This window comes from Merops nubicus, unplaced genomic scaffold (genome assembly GCF_000691845.1).
Source record: "Merops nubicus isolate BGI_N331 unplaced genomic scaffold, ASM69184v1 scaffold15035, whole genome shotgun sequence".
NCBI classification, from domain to species: domain Eukaryota; kingdom Metazoa; phylum Chordata; class Aves; order Coraciiformes; family Meropidae; genus Merops; species Merops nubicus.
The window spans coordinates 3,786-25,555 of NW_008607779.1; the positions used below are offsets into that span (position 1 = coordinate 3,786).

At 38.5% G+C, this 21,770-nt stretch overlaps 1 protein-coding gene across 1 annotated transcript in view; it reads left to right on the forward strand.

The window, feature by feature from the left end:
• Nucleotides 1–12,552: 12,552 nt before the first annotated feature.
• The window catches only part of LOC103772730 (ADAMTS-like protein 1), a gene marked incomplete at its 5' end in the record, with an annotated part of 62,902 nt that continues 53,684 nt past the window's right edge, over nucleotides 12,553–21,770 (forward strand). Inside the window, 2 exons of the mRNA XM_008940073.1 lie at nucleotides 12,553–12,574; nucleotides 17,536–17,772. Of these exons, the coding sequence (XP_008938321.1) occupies nucleotides 12,553–12,574; nucleotides 17,536–17,772 (259 nt within the window). The remainder of the gene's footprint in view (nucleotides 12,575–17,535; nucleotides 17,773–21,770) is intronic.

Below are 21,770 nucleotides of genomic sequence, written 5' to 3' on the forward strand. Positions count from 1 at the left end.
TTTTCACCTTACATTGTTAAAAGGTCCTTTTAGCTTTCTGAGTGAAAACAACAATGGTACAATTATTCTGGGTTTTGGGTAGCTTCTTTACTAGACAAAAGCTAAAATAAATTACTGCTTCTATGGTGCAATGATATAAGTGCAGTCTGCTCTCATCCTGGCACTACTAAATAAGGCAAATTATGCCACTTTACAAAATGTTCCTATGCATGTCAGAATTATTATTTTAAGTACTGTAGGTTTTTATGACTTCTAGAATAAGCCCTTTTCTTATTCTAGAAACCAAACCTTAGGGTTGATAGAACAAAGAGCAAAACACTTTTGGACAAATGGCATTGTAATTGTGGAATACATCCACAGCAATGAAAAGCATTCTGATGAAGGATACCATGTCACTCAATGAGGGTACAGTCAGCATCATAAAATTCTTAGGTCACCTGTGCTACCGAATTATTTTGGAGGATGGTTTTCATTACCCTGATCAAAACTATATCTGTATGATAGCCTAGTGTATTACTTCCTGCAAATAACCTTCAGGATACCTCAATAGCTGTCTTGTTTGCTGCTTCAGTTGATAACGGTAGCTGGTTTACTCTGTAAAGGACACCCTCCATGCTGTATTAGGTGATTTTAAACATTTGGAAGAAATTTTCAGTATATCTAGGTTGTAGATGCTTCTGTAGGTGCTGTGCCATCTAGCAGCTTTTAAAAAAGGAAAGTTTTATTCCATTTACTCTGGGATTAGTAAAATCTGTAATTAGGAGAACTTGTCCTGCTTTCATTTGATGGAGAAGCATTTTTCAAGAGAGGTTACAGCACCAGCTCTTTGTAATGGTAGAAGCTTTAAGCGACAGTCTTAAATTAGAGTCAGTACTATAAAAAACTGCAAATTTCACACAATCCATATCAGATTTGTAATCTGTGTTGTGATTGTTGGTGGTCTTTGGTGAACCAGTTAATCACATTGTGCTGGCTGTCCTAATTTCCAGCTCTGTGCCTCAGTGAAGTAGCTAAAAATATACAAAATGCTCTCCTAGTGTTGTTTTCCTGTGTAATCCATTGTTAGAGTTGCCACAGGGATCTTGTGTGGTGTGGTTTTGGGTAGAGAAACTGATCTGTCTTAGAATGAATGGTAGTCAGCATCGTACCTACAGACGAGCGTGGTTATGGTCTCCATAAATCTGTTTTTCTGCTGAGAAGCAGTCTACCTAACAAAAATGTCTGCAAAGCATTCACTTGCATGATATACTGTTCACAAGTCCAGGTTCACTGGAAAAGCTCTTGTATATTCATAATTCTTTCAATAAATCTGCTCTGGGTTTTCAATGAAAAATAATTCAATCAGGCAGCCTTTCGCATGATGTGGAGTTTTTGCAGGCATTACTACCTATAAAAAAGGAGTTGAGATGTGATTCTCTAAAGCCCCAAGCAATAATTGTACACAAGAAAGCATGAGCAATTTAGTGGAGCTGTGGGTTAACACATGTGATTCAGTCCCAAGTTCAAACTTCTTCAAATCATGGGGAGTTTGGGTACCTATTCAGCATATTTGTTTTGTAGAGACCAGCTGCAAAACTTGGATGTATATCCAAGTTCAGGCATGTTCAGATTTGGGGTGTTAGCACTTTTGGGCCTGCAGTATGTTCTAGATGCTGTTTTTGTGATACAGTAGGCCAGGTGAGATTTAGTATTGTATTTTCTTTTCACTCATACTGTAAAGAGACACCTTGCCATCATTTTGCTGAAAGGCAGTTTTTAATTCTTGCTTTTTTTCTGCCTTACTTTTCTTGTGAGCAACTGAAAAACATTTGCATCAATACTTGCTTTCTGTATATCTGCAATATGTGTGGCACGTGCAAATCTAAACACAAAGACACTTTTTAAAAGATTCTTAGGAAGGTAAAAAATGCTGCATTGATAAAAGTGAGAGACTGCATGCATGAAAATAAACAGTGGTCTGAAAGCACTCTGACAAATTTTTCTCCTTCTTCCCTTTATTTTTCTCACATTTTTTTTTTGCTATTCCAATTGGACTAGCCAGTCATATTTTGTTGAGAGTTTAGGTAGCATCATATAGTGCCAGCTATCACTTAGAAAATATTCAGTGGCTCTGAATAATGCAAAGAATTTGAAAGTAAAATTTGGAGTAAACTCCATTCTGTTCAGAAATTTGTGCAGCGAAAGTCCAAGGTCTGCCTTACTTCTAAGTAAACATAATGCCAGCCTTAAAATCCAAGGAAGAGGAAGAGCCTTCTGTGGGTTGGAGCACTGCTGGAGCTGCTGCATTGTTTGTATAACATTCCCAACAAAAATTCTCAAATCTGAACTGTTCCTTTCATCAAACTTCCAGAATTTAAAATGCAAACTTACTTAATCTACATTCAGTTTCTGTGTCCATATAATTTATAGAAACATTAAAGAGCTCTTGCAATAAAACTGAGCCCTGAGGAACCCCACTGATGACTGGCTGCCAGCCTGATGTAACCCCATTTACACTTTGATCCCAACCTATTAGTGAGTTGTTCACCCATCATATTATGGACTTGTCTAGCTCTGTGCTGGACATTTTGTCCAGAAGAGACATTTTGTTTGTAATAGATAGTATCAAAAGCTTGCTAAAATCAAAGAAACTCCACATCTGTTGGCTTCCCTTGGTCAACTAGCCTGGTGACTTTATCATAAAAGGAAATTGTTAGTTAAACAGAACTTTACTCTGGTGAATCAATCTTCAATACCAACTCTCTAAACCTTTCTTCATAAGAGAGACATTCCACCCCTCTGATAATTTTTGTCCCAGATGACGGACCTTGCACTTGGCCTTGTTGGACAACATGAGGTTCACATGGGCCCATTCATACTAAGTATGATACACTATTTACATCAGAATTATTAATTCCCTAATAAAAGGATTGTGGAAAATATTATTTATGCAAAAAGTAGGCCTTTGGTGGCCACAGATCAGTACCCATATTTTTGTTTGCTTAGACAGCTTTCTGCATGTTGCTCAAGTTGGTATTTCACCTCCTAGTTGTTTATTTTTTTAATTTTGCAGAAAGCATTCAAAAGATCTGTGACTAAATTTGACAAGGAAGGTTGGCTTGTCTATTCATGCCCACTTTTCTTGTCTCAAAGTCAAATACTCCTGTAATATCTCTGGTATTTCACTATGTCTACAAGGTGCAGAAGTCTGTAGGAGACAGTATCCTAAACAAAAAGAATGAAAGATTTTTACAGTTGCAATGCAAACTGCGTGGTAAAACATACCAGTGCATCTGCATAACCCGTTGTGGCAGACAGAGTGCTTACTAGCAAAATTATATGGACAAATTTTTACACATCGTTTCAATTTATTGTCAATTGAATGAGTTGGAGATGAAGTTGGACAGATCTGACCAGTTAGTTTGAAGAAGTGAACTCATGAAGCGAATACAGAAATTGTATTGAGGATGAGAGAGGTCATAGCACTGGGCAACACCTGGGAAAGAGGTAAAAGCAACAAAGTGAGAGAGAGATTCGTGATGGTGTTACCCTGTGTGTAGCACAGCTTCATGCCTGCTGGCACCGGGGGAAGGGGATGGTTCATGCAGCCTGCCTAAGAACTTGTGGGAGGATAAATGCCCACAGCATACTTTTCTCAGAGGTACAGTGCAGAAACAAGTATCTGTCACAGAAAAGTGCCTATTGAGAGGTGCTAAAATAAAGGAGAGTGAAGATTTTCCAACTTTACATCAATTTTCAAACCCCTGTAGTGAACAATTGCATCAGATTCACATCCACAAAAATAACCTACCTCTGGCTCATAGTTGCTTGCTTATGTGGAAACTTGTTTCTTAAGAAAAGCATTTCAAACTTTGATGGCGGTGGAGACTGGCAGGAGTTGATGAGGTCCTCCTCTGCAAATCTCTTTCATCGTCTTTGGTAATTACAGATAAAGGCAACTTTGGCATGAGGTTGCTATTCTTTCTGGCATGGATTATTGCAAGTCTTCTAAGTCTAGCTGAGCACAAATACACATCTATTTTAGACCTCTGAGGAGGGGGGAAACTTGAACTAAGTCTCTCTACAAACTGGAGCCTGAAGAAATAAATACCAGGGTTTCGTGTTGTTTACATTAAGAGAAGTGAATATTTTAATACATTAAAAGTTGTTAACCTCTTTCAGAAACTTTACTGGAAGCAAGTGACTGGTTTTGAAGAATGGAACACGACTCCACACAGCTTGCTTTTCTTTCATATTCAGATGATAAAAACTGCCTAATAAAAGCCAAACCCTCAGCTACCTTTATGCTCTGCAAAATCCCCTGCATTTTATAGATAACAGGGAAGACTAGAGACTTCTAGTATCTCTTACTGCTCCCACTCTGTGTGCTCTCCAAGATGAACTCATTTTGGGTGACTTCTGACTTTTCCAAGTGGGTGTATATACTCCTTCTTGAGGAGTTCTTTGAGTTCTCATTTATACCATGCAGAGATCAGAGAATGTGTGAGGACTTTATCCCATAACATGGCCTCACTAATCTGCTGTGGTCTTTCCTTGTATATTGAAGGCTCTGTGTTGTGGCATTCTGAAAAGCATCCTGGCTGAGATATAGGACCTGTACCATTAATTCAAATGCTGTCTAGAGGAGGACATTTAGTCTGGCCTGTAGCCATAAAAGGTGGTGTGGATTAAGTTCATTAGATGGATTCAGCTTCCCTATTATATGCATAAACAGGGTCAGAATGAGAACTTTTAAGAATCGGAATTTATGCTCCCCAAAATCTGGCTGTTTTTTTTTTTTTTTTTTGTGTGTGTGTGTGTTTTGTTTTGTTGTTTTTTTTTTTTTAACATCATTTTAACCATCTATTTTTTCCTACAAATCCTGAGATTTTGAATCCAAACATAGATACTTGAGTTTGAGTGTTCATGAATCATCACTAGCTGCATCCAGAATTGCACTTTTCTGAGCAACCCTGGCTATTAGCCAAAGGAGGGAAATTGGAACAAAAAATCTGTATAGTTCTGTGGCATATGTCTAATGAAAGTACCTATTCTTTTCCTAATTTAAAAAATAAGTGGATTTTAATTTCAGAACAGACAATATGAAGAAACTGTGAAATGAAGAAACTGTAAGGCAGTTGATAGAAAGGAATTTTAAATTTCTTTGGCAGTTCGATGGTTCTAAGGTTAATAAATTACAGTAATTGAAATTGTGGTAACTCCAGATCTGTGTCAAGCAAAGAGATGTCTAATGAGCTGTATGACATATCTGAGAGACAGATGAGGCATACATCAAGCCTGCTGAAAAATTACTGCCTGCATGCTATATAATATAATTTTTTCTTTGCTTATTTGCTTGTTTATCTTCTCCTGTGGTCATTTCCATCACCATGATACATTAGCAAAATGATGTTTGCCCTGATTTTATACTCAAATAGGTGTAAATGACTATTTTTGTATGTTTATATTTGTGAAAGGAATTGTTGATAAAGGTAGGAGGAAGGATGACTTCAATAATTTAAGGGAAATCCATTCAGCATATTTTAGAGTTAACTCCATATGGAAAAAGTTTTTCTGCTTTAAAAAAAAAAAAAAAAAAAAAAAAAAAAAAGTGAAATAAGGTAGGAGAAGCTACTCATAGACAATGAAGGAAAGAAGAATGACACAAATGCATGCAGATGCTGTGCTTTCTCTTGGATAGTTCAAAATGTTTTGGATTTAAAAATCCAGCCTTGGCAAGCATGTAGTCCTCAAGGAATGTTTGCTTGTTAAATGCTGGAAAAAGAAGGAAAAAACAAAACAAAACAACAAACCCACACACAACAGGAAAAACAAACTAAAAAAAAAAAAAAAAAAAGAAAACAAAACACCAGCATCTGTGAAATTAAGAAATTAAATATGTATGAGATTCTGTTCTTTTGAAGGATAATCTTTAAAAGCCAAATCCCTCCATTTTGATATGTACTGAAGACCTCCACAGTGTATTCTGTCTCAACTCATAGACCATATGAAACTTCAGCTAGGGTCAGATTCTTGGAATACATGCTGCTGAGTGTTAAAAAGATATCCAGGTGTTGACCTTTCTTCTGTGAGCCCTGCTAGCATCAGGGCTAGTATGGGTCTGCTGTGGGGGAAGAGGAAGAGAGGCACAGAGAGCAGATGTCAGGGCATGTGCTCTCCTTGCCCTCTGCTAGGTCCAGCTGCTCGTTGGATGCAGTTCTGCAGCAGGGACATGGGAGCAGCAAGGGGCTGGTGGATTGGGTGGAAGTTTTGTGCTTTCCTTCTACCCTCGTATCAAACTGGGGAAAAGCCCTGTCCTGCCAACCTGTTATTTCGTGCTGCTGCAGGCAGGTTTCCCTCCCCCCAGTGCACAGGCCGTTACCCTGCAGAGAAAGCAGACGAAGCAGACAAAGCCCAGCTGCTCAAACAGTGTCAGGGGTAAGGTGTGTGCCTGGCTAGACACAGCTGTGCCCTTGTGAAATCGTTGTGGATAGCTGGGAGGCACGAGGCATTATTAAGGTGATTCAGATGTTGATTTTCAGATAAATTCTCTACTGTGACCTCCAATCTCATTTATAAAGTGATGCCACTTTCTAGAAACTAATTTTTAAAGCAGATGTAGGAGACAGAAGAGTTGCAGTATTCATACCTCAATACCCGTATAGAGACAGAGAGGGACTTTAGGGAAGAGGATTGCAGGAAGGGATTAGGTTATTAGAGATCTTTAAGAAAGATACTGACAATATATGTTTGCTTTTTACATTCAGCTATTAATGGGCTTGGGTTTGTTCTTAATTTTTGGTCACAGGACCTGTGAAGGGCGAAACATCCGATACAGGACATGCAGCAATGTGGTAAGTAAAATACAGATTTGATATCATACAAATTATCACACATGACAGTCACAACCATATTACATAAAATAATTTTGTCATGTGACCGTGAGACTACCATAGCTATCTAAAGTGCCTTCATACCACAGGACTCTGGGCACACCTTCATTGGTTCCTTGAAAAGCTGGAGAGACTGTGGCATAGCAGGATGCTAAAACTGTTTGGAAGGGATTGCATTCACAGCCTTTCCAAACTGAGTGTCAGTGAAACTTCAGAATTGCTCTTTACAACCCCTACTGGCAGAATCAAGTCCATTCATATTCCAAGTATTACTTTGGTAACCAGATGATTCATGTTGGGCAGTCTGTCAGGCTGGAAGATTAAGCTGTTAAGGTTTGAAGATGTTAGTAAGAGATAAAGATTTCTGTTCACCTGTGCCTTCCGAACATTGAAGATCTGTTTCGTGTCTTAGAAAAGCAGTTTCAGACAGCCTCCACCCGTGTTTTGGCTTTTCCAAAGGATCTTGTGGTTTTTTATATATATGCTGAATAGAGTTTTCAATACAATAAAATAAGAAATTTCAACTTCTGTACTCACTAAAGTGAAATTCTGTTTTCACTGGTGAAAGTGGAAGTAAAGACTTTCATATGGAAAGTTTTATTGGGTGCCAAGAATAGTAAAAGCTCTCAAATTACATAGAGAAATGTCGGTTCTACCAGTAAAGATGGAAAATGAAATCAAATGTGCACTGGGCCAAGCTTTCTCATTCCTGATAGGGACATGCTCAGAAGCTTTTCAATAGGTGCTTTGTCTAAAAAAGTTTAAAAGTTTAAGTTAAAAAAAAAAATTAATACATTCCCTCATATTTAGTTTATATTTTCTTCAATAGACCACGGTTCATAATGAAACTGCTTCTATCTAAGTTGTAGTCTCCCATGCAGTGAGATTTCTCTTACTTCTTCCTCTGATATTTTTTTCTGGGTGTATCCTTTGAATTTCTAAAATCTCTCATCAGTCTAGACACCTGCTTCATTGACAACAGCTAGAGTAGTCAATAAATAGGTCTGCTGGCTGATTAACAGTCCAATTTCCATCTCTGGAAAGAGGTGACTACACCATGAATATGGACAGAATAGGAAGATGCATTTGTGCCGGGCCAGTTGCATGCTATAGGTCAGTAGATTATGACACACACAGACACACAAACAAAACAAACAAACAAACAAACAAACAACAACAACAACAACAAAACTGCTAAAGGGTAATTGGACTATAGTTAGACCCATCCATTTTGGTTTGTGAATGCATGTACACTGTGAGAGTCCCCTTCCCCTTCTGATCTGCTCCTGTGTATCTTAAGAGCAGTGAGACAAATCACTCTATGAGGGACTAGGGTTTTACCTGTGTTGCAACCTTTATTTTGGAATAATTGAGCTTAACGTTTCAAGATAAGGAAAGTTTTTAAATGTTATTTTTAGTTTAAGTTCTGTTTCAGAAATGTGCACTTGAACACTTTTCCTTCAGAATAAAGCCTTGCATAGTTTTGTCAGGCAGTTCCTTTACATACCTTGTGTCTGGCAATACTGGCCCCAGACTTTCCAACATAGCAGTGAGGCATGCAGCTGCAGAACTCAATTACTTCATACCAAATAATCCAAACTGAAACTTTAAATGTCCTTTACTACCCTGAAATCAGCAATGTTTTTGCCACTGAATTATGAAGCCTAAGGACTACATTTATGATTTTAACCCCTTTTTGCAGAAAGAGTAAAGAATAGATTGTGCTACATTGCTCTTTTTCTTAATAAAATGATTAAATGAGGTTTCATTTGTTAGGTAAACTTGCAAAACTATCAATAAATCAAGCTATTCTTAAGCTTCTGACTGCATCGTAATTTAACTGAGCATTCTAAATATGGTTTTATGTCATAAGTAAAGTACTTGGCTGCCTTCATTCCATGGACATTTGATTTGAGGGGTAAGAATAGTTTGTTATTAAAGTATGCTGAAGTCTTTGATTCAGCTGTTATGCCCTTCCACTTACCTTTACCAATCTGAGATAACATGTGGCAGTATTCACATCAGTCATTACAAAGGCACTGCCACCATGGTCAGCATCAGAACTTGTGGTAGGATCCTTCCACAGCTGTGGTGGTCCTCAGCCCCATGTTTCTGGATCTAGGTATTGCTTTGAAAAACCTTGTGCAGCATCAGTGGAAACTAGACATGCGTGTGTGCTGAAATCCTTTCTCCTACCGAATTGTGTAGCTGTGCCACTGAATTGTCTCTTTCAGAATAGACATTGTGTCTTTCACAAAGACATTGCAAATCATGAGGACAGAACTTGAGGCTCAATGAGACCTACATTTTCATCTCCTAGCTGACAGTTCGTTGCTTTAGAGGAAAATGAGAGCAAATTCCCCCCTTTCCACTGCTGCAAACAAAGCTAGCTATCATGCATTGTGGAAAATTCCTTTCTGATTCTTGTGGAAATCTGTGAGTCCTGAAATTGGAGCTTTCAATACAATTAGCTGGTGCATAACTTGAAGATTTATGTCATTTTTAATAAAATAACCAGTCTTTTTATTTTCTGCAAACTATCTTTCTGTGAAGAGACATATTTCTGTTTATATCACTGTCCTCTTACAGGAAAGGATGGGTAGTCACATATACTAAAAGTAAACTCTATTTCAGAAGTGGAATTGGAAAATGAGAAGAATACTTCGTGGAGTCTGGCAATGAACACATTTTCATAGGGACTATCATTTGCAAGATTTTGCTACAGCTGGTTTTAATTCATCCTAAAATTAGATTACAAGGGGGGAAAAAAAGAATGAGATAAAGAAAAAGAGAGGCAAGGGGAGAGAGTGGTGTATCTATTTCTTCAGTGACTTGTATTATTCTAAGGTGGCTGAACCAATTTGCGTAGTAGAGACAACAAGAGAGATTGATACTGCTGTCTATAAAGCTTCTGAGCAGCCCCTAAAAGAACAAATCCAGACCAGTATGTTCACCACTTGCATTGCCTGGTGTTGATCAGAAACTGGAAAGATTACGGGTATGAAACCACATGTGTAAATAGTAAAAGAAGGAATGAGGGAATCTGAAGATGATTTAGGGTTGAATTACATCTGCTTTTTTTCTTCTTACTATTCATATTGACTCTAAGTATGTTTCCAGCCATTTTAGAATATATTCATGGGAGGGAGAGAGGGATTAATTTGTTTTTCTTTAGAAAATTACTCTGAATGCAATGAAAATATGTTTTTGTATCTGGCTTGGCCATTATACCAAATTTTATGCAAAATAAACAAAAATACTTCCAAACTGCAAGTAGGAATTTTTTTTATTAGGTTGTTTGTATGTTAGTTTTCAAGCTAGTATGCTCTCTGTTCCTTCCGCTAGGTATGCTCTTAGTTGCCAGATTTTCTCCAGCTTTTGTACTGGGCTGTCATGCGATCTCATTTGCCCTTTATCTTTTTCAGTACTTCTGCTGCTATGTTATTTTTTTGCTTTCTCTTCTCTCATTTATATGAATATCTATCTGAAGGATGTTTGTTGGAATGTGTACTGTCTGCATGCCTTCTCTCCTCATTCTGCTCAATTATCAATGCAATTTCTGTGATCAAAAATATTTTTAAATCCTCTCATATTTTTCCATTTATTGTACTGCTTTCTGAATCAGACCAGAAAAAAGAAAAAAAAAAAAGATCCATGATACTGGGACTTCATTCCCAAAAGACTTTGCTTGTCATATTTACTTGCTCATGCCTGCCAGCATGACAATGAACTCTACATATACAGCTGCTTTTGAGATGTTGCTGTTTGACATGAAAATAGACAATGCTGGAACCTGTACAATGTTGCTTATCTGCACAATGTTACTAGCTCTTTTGACAAGGTTTAGAGCAGTTCCGTTAAGCCTAAGATAAAAATTGTAGATGGTAGATCCCATTAATCAGACCAACAAAACTTGTAAACACCACCTGCAACTCTTATTTATACATCCCTCCCTTTCTTAATCTGGCTGAAATATCAACTGTAATGACTTCCCCCATTTTTTAACTTGTGCTCAAGCAAGCTACTTCCATCTCTGTTTCTTATCAGCTTGTGCTGCATTTTGTACACACCAGCACCAATATTGGCCATGTTACTTTTGACAAAATTAAACTATCTTCTTTCCATGCACCAAAACTCAACCTGTTGTCAAATCTGAACTTCCATATAAGGGCATAATTCTCAGAAGCACAGGCTTGTGTGTATGAGAAGCATCATCACCAGGTAGAAATTTTTCAGAACTACAAAAATCATTATCAATTTAATTTTTCTACCCTCTGTTGGCTAGAAATGTCAAATGAAGCTTTTTTCAATCAAACCTCCCAGTTACCAGTTTGCAGTTAAAAACATCTAAAAAAACCCCCAACCAAACAAACATTAAAAAAAACCAAAGCATAAGCACTACATACATCTCCTTACTAATACCAAATTTAATTAACATCAGTTTACTCTTTCAGTGGAAACTCTTCCAAACTCAGAGGTTTTTTTTGTGAGTAGTCTGTTCTTCAAAAGGCTGGATTTTAATAACTATCACATTATTTCTGAATGTGTATGCTTTAAAACCTCAGTGTGTTTTGTAAAAATTATTTTTTCATACTTGTAAACAAATGCTTTTAATATGTTGCTAAAGGTAGCAGATTTGACTTGTGAATTTGCTGTCTTCTCAGCAAGAAGAGCTGTGAATCTTTGACGATTAAAAAAAATAGAATAGAATAAAAAACATTGCTGCCATTCTATATAAATGTATCAAGGATCTTTGTAGACCAGACCAGAAATGTAATGACAAATATTCATAGAGGTTTAGTTTTAGACTTCAATGACTGTTTTAGCTCTCATGTCTGCTCCAGGTTTATTTAATGCAGAGTTTAAGCATCTGCTGATACTCCTCCATTTACTTAGTTCATATTATTTCTCTTATGTTCCACTCTGTCAGATATTACAGTGTCTTGGGGTTGTCAGAGAAAGGTATATCATGAGGCCCTCTCAATCTAATCAGCTGAGCACAGTCCTAACCTTTTTAGAAGTTCACAGGAGTAGACTAGTGAAAAATTTGGCTGCATGAAACTTAGTTCAAGCAGAGCACTCGAAGAGGCTTTGTGACTGAGAGGAGTTTCCATTAAATCCCGAGATCTCCTAATTCTCTGTGCTTTCACCTAAAGTTCTTATTTAGTCATGAGCAAGCCTCCGCTTCAGGACCTCAGGCATTTTGTCTTGGTAGGGAAACTGGTGCAGCTGAAACATCGTGCATACTTCATGGAACTGGTTCAATAAGCTGTTCTGTCAGATGCTGCACAGAGTAGTCCAGTTGTTAGTCATTTTTTGCACAGAGGAAAAGCTCCAGGTATAGTACATCATTCTTGGCCTCTACAAATATACAAGCACATATATTGTAAACTGTTTTAAGGTTCCTTGACTGTTTCCACCTATTGCAGCTTAGATATGATCTTCCACATTTCACCCACTAAGTAAACTTTAAAAAGCCTGACCTTCTTTTGTCCCATGAAATCTGATCTACTTATCACATTCATGGGACATCTGGGTTTCATCTTATCTTTTCCACTGGTTTGTTGATTAATAGAAATTGTTTTGAATGGGATTCAAACATGGCAAAACTCCATGGACCTTGTGAATTACAATAGGGTCAAATAGGAGGTCAAGTTAAAAAAAAATGGATATGAGGAAGCATAAGAAGCTGTAATAATATGGCCAGCATTAAGTTCCTAAGAGGTGAAGATGAAACTCCTGTGTTTATTTTAAAATAGCTCTCATACATCAAAGGGGTTTCTGATCACCTTTTAAATTATATGTATTTTCATTGCAGTCAAGGAAATCTTGACCTGATAGGTTGAATGGAGACTATAGGTATACAGCACAGGCTTAGTATCGCAAGAAAATTTCATGATCCTTCACAAGCTAAAGGTCATGAAGCAGGCATCTAGGACTTGCAGAATTAAAGGAGGAACAGGTTTTTTTTCCGATTCACTTGTAATTTTCTTCCCTGAAAAGAATAGAATGAATAGGAATGAACAGAAAGCTTGAAGCTAAATGGACTTCGATCAGACTTTCGGATTTATCAGGTCTTTCATATTATTCAAGGAGTGCAATGACAGCCATTCCTCATCTCTGCAGGGGCTCACAGATAATTTCGAAAAGAAAATAAAACCGGTAAGATTTGAATGTAACTCCAAAGCTGGAGTAACCTGAAGCAGGACTATAATGCTTTTGCAGCCAAATACCAGTGCTGCCACATGCTCCAAGCCAAATGCAGGCCATGCGGATGTGGTTAGCAAAATAACTCACAGAACTACAAAAGCCATGCAAAGGTACACTACCGTGGATTCACTGTTACACTGACTTGGCCCATGACTTCCAGCTGTCTCAAAGCGTGGGCACAACCTTGTTTGTCAATCTGTTGTGCAGGTAGACAAACTGCATATTGTTAGACAGCTTCCAGGATCAGACCCTTAGGTGGAGTAAAATGTAGCTTCCTTCAGGACGGTGAAGCAGTGCCAGCTGGGAGCTGTAGAGGATCCCCTTCCACCCCATGCACACACCAAAACCAGGCTGATGTTTTTTTTAAAGGGGAAAAAGTTTTGTGGAGGCAGAGTCTGTAGTTTCTCCTGTCCAGGAGCCAGCACTGCAGCAATTAATCAAAAGAAGGCTGCCTCAAAACAGCAAACACTCTTATCTAAAGGTGTGCGAAGTATTTGGAAGAAAATAGCAGTTTACTGCTTGAACAAGTATGCAATAAAACAATGACTTTGCCTTATCTGTCATTTCAGCAACTAGAATACTCATTTATAGGCTGTGAGCTTATATCTGTCTTTCATTATATGAATGCACAATGCTCAGCACAAACAGGCTCTGATCCCCACTGATGTATAATGCAAACAATAAAAAGTTTAAAAAGCAAAAAAAAAAAAAACCACATGGACAAGAGGTTAATAAGCAGTGCCAATTTCTGTACAGTTCCTGCCTTTTCAGTCTGAGTGATCTGTGCCTAATATTTGGACCACTATTTTTCTTAACATTGTCCATTTTGATATAAAAATGTTACACAGGTTATGCAGGTGTGTAGGTGCAAGTACATGTGCTTTCTTAACTGCAAGAAAAGTTCCCCACTGAGGGAAAGGGATCTTCAAGATATTCAGGTAGATTTAGGAATCAGGATTTCACTAGGAGAAAAGTGATGGGCCAGACTGTGACCCTTTTTCATATCTGTGCGCCAAGTATGCATGTCTACATTTCTGACTGCTTCAACATATTCTTTGAATGGCTTCAAGCTTCACATGAAAACTTTTTTAAACACAAGCTCTACTATTTAAATCCATTGTTTTATTTTGATCATGACATCAAAGACTGAAAGTATTTACCATTAGTCCTGGTCACCTGCCGTGTCCTAAAAGGTTGTTATGTTGTCTGTATGTTTTTTTCTTTCTTTGATTTAAAAATAAAATCCAACACAACAAACATAGTATTGAATACTGTACAAAGCAGTCTTATGAACTCTGTATGTTGTGTGCTTTATTGGGCCTTTCTGTCTTTTTGAAAATAAAGCTATTGCAAGCCAGGAACTGTTGAAGGTAGAGCCAAGCTTGAACCAAACAAGAGACTTGGCTTGGATTTCTGCAACAAGCTTAAGCCAAGCCAACAGATCTGACTGTGTTCGTTTATGGACCGAAAAATTCAGAGAAGGGTATGCACCAGAAGATTTTGTGGCAGGAAATAAGCCCACAGTGTTCCTCTTTGCTTGTCTCTTCTCTATTTGAAAATAGAGGTAAACTACTTCTTGGATCAAGCTGTAACTGTCTTATTCATCCTCTGTTTAAAAGCAGAACATAAAGACCACTCTTTGTCTGTATAATGTAATAATGAATTTCCCACATATTTTCCTACTGTCTTCACTCTGTGCTCCTCTCCAAACTTTCATCTGTATCAACAGTTTGCCCAGATCCCAAAAAGAGGCCGATTGCCTCTAAGTTTTTCTGGAGGTTTAAAATCGAACTTAAATACATCCAACACATGATTTTTTTTCCCTAATCTTCCATAACACATGAACAGAAGAAAACCTGTCTGCTGTCTAAGTCCTCCAGCAGTAAAATTTCAGTTACAAGCTTGGACTTTCAGCCCCCACTTTCAAAAAGAATGAATAAGCTCTGGATTACTGCTCTTTGATATATATTTTTCTAGAGCAAGATTTAGCCCAAATACTTTCTTTTCTCTTACACCGTAATCCATTTAATCTTTTGTAACACGAACACTATTCACTTGTACTTTGACATCAGAACTTTTGACTGTGGCTTGACCCATTACTTCTGGACAACATCACACTCAAACACAAAGCAAATTAACTGAAAGTTTGCTCCCACAGTAGAAAGCAAAATAGCTGGAGATCTGTGGCTTAAGGCCATGACTTATATATGTGCATAGTTCACTATAAAAGTTTAGAGTGGTGTGATCCAACGTCATTTAAATGTCAAAATGGGCATAACCACATTGTCACTATACAGTGAATGTGAGGCTGGATTGGTTATCTTGGGTTTGAGCCAAGGAACAAATTTATAGCCAATATTCTGCCAATTTTCTTCAAGAGAAGATTTGAAAACTAAATTTTTAACAAAGGCTTTATTTTAGAACTTAATGCTAAACAATGATTCTTTAATGTTATAAAGTGACATGCAGCCCCCAATGCCATTTGTATTGCAAGCTGTAATAAACTGCCCTATTTAAAAGCCACAGAAAAGTGTTACTGAGTGAAAGTGTAAAAAAAATACCTGAGAAACAGAACTGATTAAACCTCTGAGGGGATGTTTTGCCTTCATAGCAGCAAGACTTTCCTAGCTGGGAGGATAAGACATCTGTGAATAAGGTTGTCATTAATTACAACTAAATTGCTACAAGTTTAAGTAGTTTGAGCACAAACAAAAAATGCATGCATCTTATAGGATATTTTCCAGTTATAAGGTTGTGTGTACATCAAAATCCTTCCTTATCAAATCTGTAATCAACATTTATGATTCTCTGTGGGGAAAAAAAAAAAAAAAAAAAAAGCTACAGTATAACAAGTATTCATTTCACCTGGTATTTGACCAGGTATCATTGAGAAGCAGATTTCCTTACAGCAGTAAGATGTAGGACTACAGAACCTTCATAATCCAAGGCAGCCATATTGCCAACATTTACTTTTTTTGTCACAGTTCTCATGATGTTTAATGTTTTTCCTAAACATTTAACTGCTACATTCCCATAATTGTGAGAAACCCAGGTTGGTTCTAGAGAAAACAAATAAGTCTCAGCTGCAAGGAGAAAAGGCAAGGCAAGGCAAGGAGAGGAAAGGAAAGGCAAGGCAAGGAGAGGAAAGGAAAGGCAAGGCAAGGAGAGGAAAGGAAAGGCAAGGCAAGGCGAGGAAAGGCGAGGAAAGGCAAGGCAAGGCAAGGCAAGGCAAGGCAAGGCAAGGCAAGGCAAGGCAAGGCAAGGCAAGGCAAGGCAAGGCAAGGCAAGGCAAGGCAAGGCAAGGCAAGGCAAGGCAAGGCAAGGCAAGGCAAGGCAAGGCAAGGCAAGGCAAGGCAAGGCAAGGCAAGGCAAGGCAAGGCAAGGCAAGGCAAGGCAAGGCAAGGCAAGGCAAGGCAAGGCAAGGCAAGGCAAGGCAAGGCAAGGCAAGGCAAGGCAAGGCAAGGCAAGGCAAGGCAAGGCAAGGCAAGGCAAGGCAAGGCAAGGCAAGGCAAGGCAAGGCAAGGCAAGGCAAGGCAAGGCAAGGCAAGGCAAGGCAAGGCAAGGCAAGGCAAGGCAAGGCAAGGCAAGGCAAGGCAAGGCAAGGCAAGGCAAGGCAAGGCAAGGCAAGGCAAGGCAAGGAAAGGAAAGGAAAGGAAAGGATTTTTATTTTGTATGAAGTCTCATGACTTCGAAGCTCTTCTTGCCTTCTTGAGAACCTGACTTGTGATTTTCAGTGCTAAATGATGACAAGATGATGTGAATAACAAAGCCTCACAAGAGAATTTTAAGTAGTAAGAGTGGTCTTGATTTCTTCTTTCAGGTGTACTGAGTTCAGAGTAGGGTTTATAGATCTCACAAGCTTCCTGAAAGGTTAAAAAAGGCTTTTTAAAAGTCTTCTTAGTAAAATAATACTAAGTCACTAACTATGCAAGTTACAAAATCTTAGGTTAAAGAAATGCAAATATGTATCAATTCTTCTGATTCTTATTGCCCTACCAAGTGACTTAGGCCACTGAGGAAAAAAAAAGATAGTGAGGAGAGCTTAAATAAACAAACAATTAAATCACATAGTTCTGTTTTCTTTCTCTTCAAACAAAGGAAATGCTGGCTGGAAGAAAGTGCCCATGCATACACAATTCTCCACGTATGTGAATGAGTAGAAAGAGATTCAGCAAGAGTACTTCAGGGCTGTGGCTAAGACACGTACAGTCCATTCTTATGTCCCAAGCATATTTACACGTTCCTGATGTTCTTTCAATACTCTAGCAGAAAGAAGAAAAAAAGGTATAACTATTCAGCTGAATTATGTGTAGCTGTAGCTATTTCAATCAGTCTTCTTTGTATAAACATAAAAACTCTACATCTGGCAGCTGTGGAGCACAGCTGGCTTCCTGATACCTTGACTGGCTGTCCTGAATAGACCTGCTGACCTTTTCCTCTTTCTTTTCTGCAGGACTGCCCACCAGAAGCAGGTGATTTTCGTGCACAGCAGTGCTCTGCTCACAACGATGTCAAGTACCAGGGACAGTTTTACGAGTGGCTTCCTGTCTCTAACGACCCGGACAACCCCTGCTCACTAAAATGCCAGGCCAGAGGTGCAGCTTTGATTGTGGAGCTGGCACCAAAGGTTCTGGATGGGACCCGGTGCTACACAGAATCCCTGGACATGTGCATCAGTGGCTTTTGCCAAGTAAGGAGAGAAGCCCTGCCCTAATGACTTTCCTCATGACTCCTCCCTTCAGATCTCTTTTATGTTCTCATTCTCTTTTGTCCTCCATACTTGAATCATTTTATGATCTTCATTTTAATCACCTGTTTCCATTTTCATAAGAAATGTACAAATTCAAAGGTTATTTTTTCTATATGATGTGTCCTTGGGGTTTTTTGTGTTCTCAGTTTTTGATCTGCTTTGTATAGTTAGTTGCAGTAGCATATCTCGTTTAAAAGCACCATAAGAAAATTATGTTTTATCTTTTAATTTGGACATACCAAAGTTTTCTAAGTCTATGAAATTACATTATCTTTGAGGATTATTGCTCCCTGTAACTCACAAACCACATAGCAGTAGATGAGGTACAAAACAGGAAAGTCTGCCATTGATTTGCTACAGGACTGAGCAAGCTGCTACATCTCCTTGGGCCTCAGTTTCTCTGTTGGTAAAAAGTGAGATATGGGGACTTTTTAAATCTTCATTTCACAGTGCATGGAGTTCTATTGATCATTTAACCAATTTATTATTTGGTTTTATATTACCTTTGTACTATTACTTATCTATTACTACTCTTTTGAACCAATCTGTATCAGACTTTAGTCTCCTGAACTACATGTGGGCTACAGGGTGATGGAGAGGAGGACATTTATGCCATGTCTGTTAAGTGTTGAACGCCGTTAAGTACTAAACACACCTGAATCTCAAAAAAAAGTTGTCTAGATTCATGTTTCAGTGACCAGATTCCTTCAAATTTATGTGGACTTCATGTGTTGTTGGCTTTCCAGTGTATTTGCGGCCACTTCCAAAGCCACGTGCCTTTGGAAGCCTTCCTCTCTGTTTTCTTTCTCTTTAATTTTCTGTTCTGAGCCAGAAGCAGTCCTGCAGTAAATGAAACAGAGCAGGCTGTTACTGAGCTAATCTCATTTATGATCTGAAGATGGCAATCACCTAGACATCTTGACCTCAGCTGACTGCACAAGTTTCCCAAAATTGCAGATTGTCTAATGAGACAGTGGATATATACATATCCCCAGGGCTCAGTGTTGGGGCCTATTCTCTTTAATATCTTGATCAATGTTATGTATGAGGGGTTTGAAGACACCCTCAATAAGGTTGCATATGACAACAAGCTGGGCAGAACTGTTGATCTGCTTGAAGGTGGGGAGGCTCTACAGAGAGATCTGGACAGGCTGCATTGGTGGACTGTGGCTAGTGGTATGAGGTTCAACAAGGCCAAATGCCAGGTCCTGCATTCGGATCAAAACAACCCCCTGCAACCCTACAAGCTTGGGGAGGATTGGCTGGAAAGTTGCCTGGTGGAAAAGGACCTGGGGATGTTAGTCAATAGCCAGCTGAACATGAGCCAGCAGTGTGCCTGGTTGCCCAAGAAGGCCAAGAGCATCCTGGCTTGTATCAGAAACAGTGTGTGGCCAGCAGGAGTAGGGAAGTGATTATGCCCCTGTACACAGCACTGCTGAGGCTGTACCTCAAATACCGGATTCAGTTTTGGGCACCTCATGCCAAGAAGAACATTAAGGTGCTGGAGCGTGTCCAAAGAAGTGTGACAGCAGGTGAAGGGTCTAGAAAACAAGTCTAATGAATACTGAGTGAATGAATTTGGGTTGTTGAGCCTGGAGAAAAGGAGAAAGAATAAGGAGAAAACCTTATTGCTTTCCACAACTACCTGAAAGTGTGACAGCAGGTGAAGGGTCTAGAAAACAAGTCTAATGAATACTGAGTGAATGAATTTGGGTTGTTGAGCCTGGAGAAAAGGAGAAAGAATAAGGAGAAAACCTTATTGCTTTCCACAACTACCTGAAAGAAAGTTGTAGTGAGGTGAGAGTCAGTCCATTCTCCCATGTAACAAGCAATATGACAACAGGCAATGGCCTCAAGTTGCACCACGGGGTGTTTAGGCTAGATATTAGGAAAGTTTTCCTCACAAAAAGAGTTGTCAAGTACTGGAACAGGCTGCTCAGGGAAGTAGTGGAGGCACCATCCCTTGAGGAATTTAAAAAATGTGTAGATATGCTAAGGGACACAGTTTAGTGGTGACCTGGCAGTGCTGGGTTAACAGCTGGCCTTGATGATCTTAAAGATCTCTTCAACCAGAACAGTTCTATCATTCTAAGTATTTTTTGACGGGGTCTTCGTTACACAGACATATATGGACTTCCATAGTATGTTTTGATTACACCTCTAGGTATTATTTTTTATGTTGTGGTTGCCGACCAGGAAGGAGTTGAATGTCATTCAGCTACATTTTATAAAACACACACGACACACCTATTCAATTACAGTCGGTGCAAGAATCTTAAATTAGTAAAGGTGACGTTAAGATCAGTGTGTGCTTAGGTAGATACAGTGCATTTTTCCCAGTGGTTCGAACAATTGATCCACTGGGATAGCTCTATGAACTAACCACAGGTATATTTCTTAAGCATGGGAGATTTGGGCCAGCCTGTGAACTGTTGTGTGCTCAGAAGCTGTTACTGAGGTTGTTCATGGCAGAAGTGAAGAGTTGTATTGCCTTCTGTGTGCCTCAGTACTCTTTCGTGATTAAAATGTGCTGGTTTTCACTCGTGATAGTACATGTGCTATTTTTTCACAACATACAACATTTGGAAATTAAAAGATCCTTCTCTCATATTTAGCACTTTTTTTTTTTTTTTTTGTGGTGTCTGGAGGTTTAGAATTACTGGTAGCTTGGTAGCATATTTTTGAGTCCTTGTTTAACTTATAATTATTGAGGGGAAGTCTTTGTTTTACATCCCTTTTTCTTCCTTCTTTTTCAAAGAAATACAGGTTACTTCTCAGATGTAATCTTTGGGTCTCATTTTGAGTTTACCTCAGGATACAGTATGCTCCACTGGTAATGCAACTATCTTGAGACACTGTGCTGAAATCAATAGAATGCTGTTTAAGAGAAACAGAGCTTCAATGTTTCACATTAGAAAATGTCTACATGGATAGAATTAATAGGAATCCAGAGCACAACACATTTTATAACTTCCAATTTCTAGTTTAATTTTCCTTGTTTTAAAAATAAATTCCTGTACTTTAAATCCATTATTTGGTTCAAGAATATAAGCAACTTCGGCATACAGCAGTTGGAGTTACAAAGCTCAAGTTATTGGCCTCATTTTAAACTTATGAAACTCAGAGTAAATTGTCTGTACTTTGTGGAAGAAGCATTTTGACTCAATAATGACTGTTCACACTCAAGTAAAAGGAAGAGTTTCCTGCTTACCTTCATATTCACCAAGGACAAGAGATTTTAAAACTTCTGTTGCCATTATTAACAGTAAAAATTCATTGCTTATAGTATTGCATATCAACTATCTTGATACATTTCTATGTTGGAAATATATCTCCCTCCTTCCCTCCCTTCCTTCTCTCTTTCCTTTTCTCGTATTTTTCCCCTCTTGTCATATTTTTCATATTTCATTCACTGCATTACACAACACTCTGATGAAGAAACAGCTTTATATAATGCTCATCAAAATCATACTGTAATTTTGTAAATGCATGGACTTCTTCTCTATTTCTGTGATTGCCAATTCATTTGTTTTGTTCTCTGTCACAACCAACTTTTTATCTGACATGATAACTTCATTTGGTGGTAGACTGTGACCTTTCCTGACAAATCCGTGTCACTGACTGCAATATCTCTAACTAGGTGTTCTCATTTGGTTGTTCACTCAAGCAGTTGCCTGTTACCGGGTCTCTTTCTTCCCTCATATTTTCACACTTTGGGTTCTAGATCAATGCCAACCAACCAGGCTGCAGCACTGGGTAGAGGATCAAGGCCCCTAATACTCTGGAAGGCCTCACCCCAAACACCGTTAATCCATGAAACCTGTAGGCACTTCTATGAATCTCCTTCCTGTTATCCAATTTGCCTGCCACAATAGAAAAAAAATCTTGGTTTTCTGCTTAAGATTTCTGCTGAATAAGCATTCTGTTTTCTTTTTCAT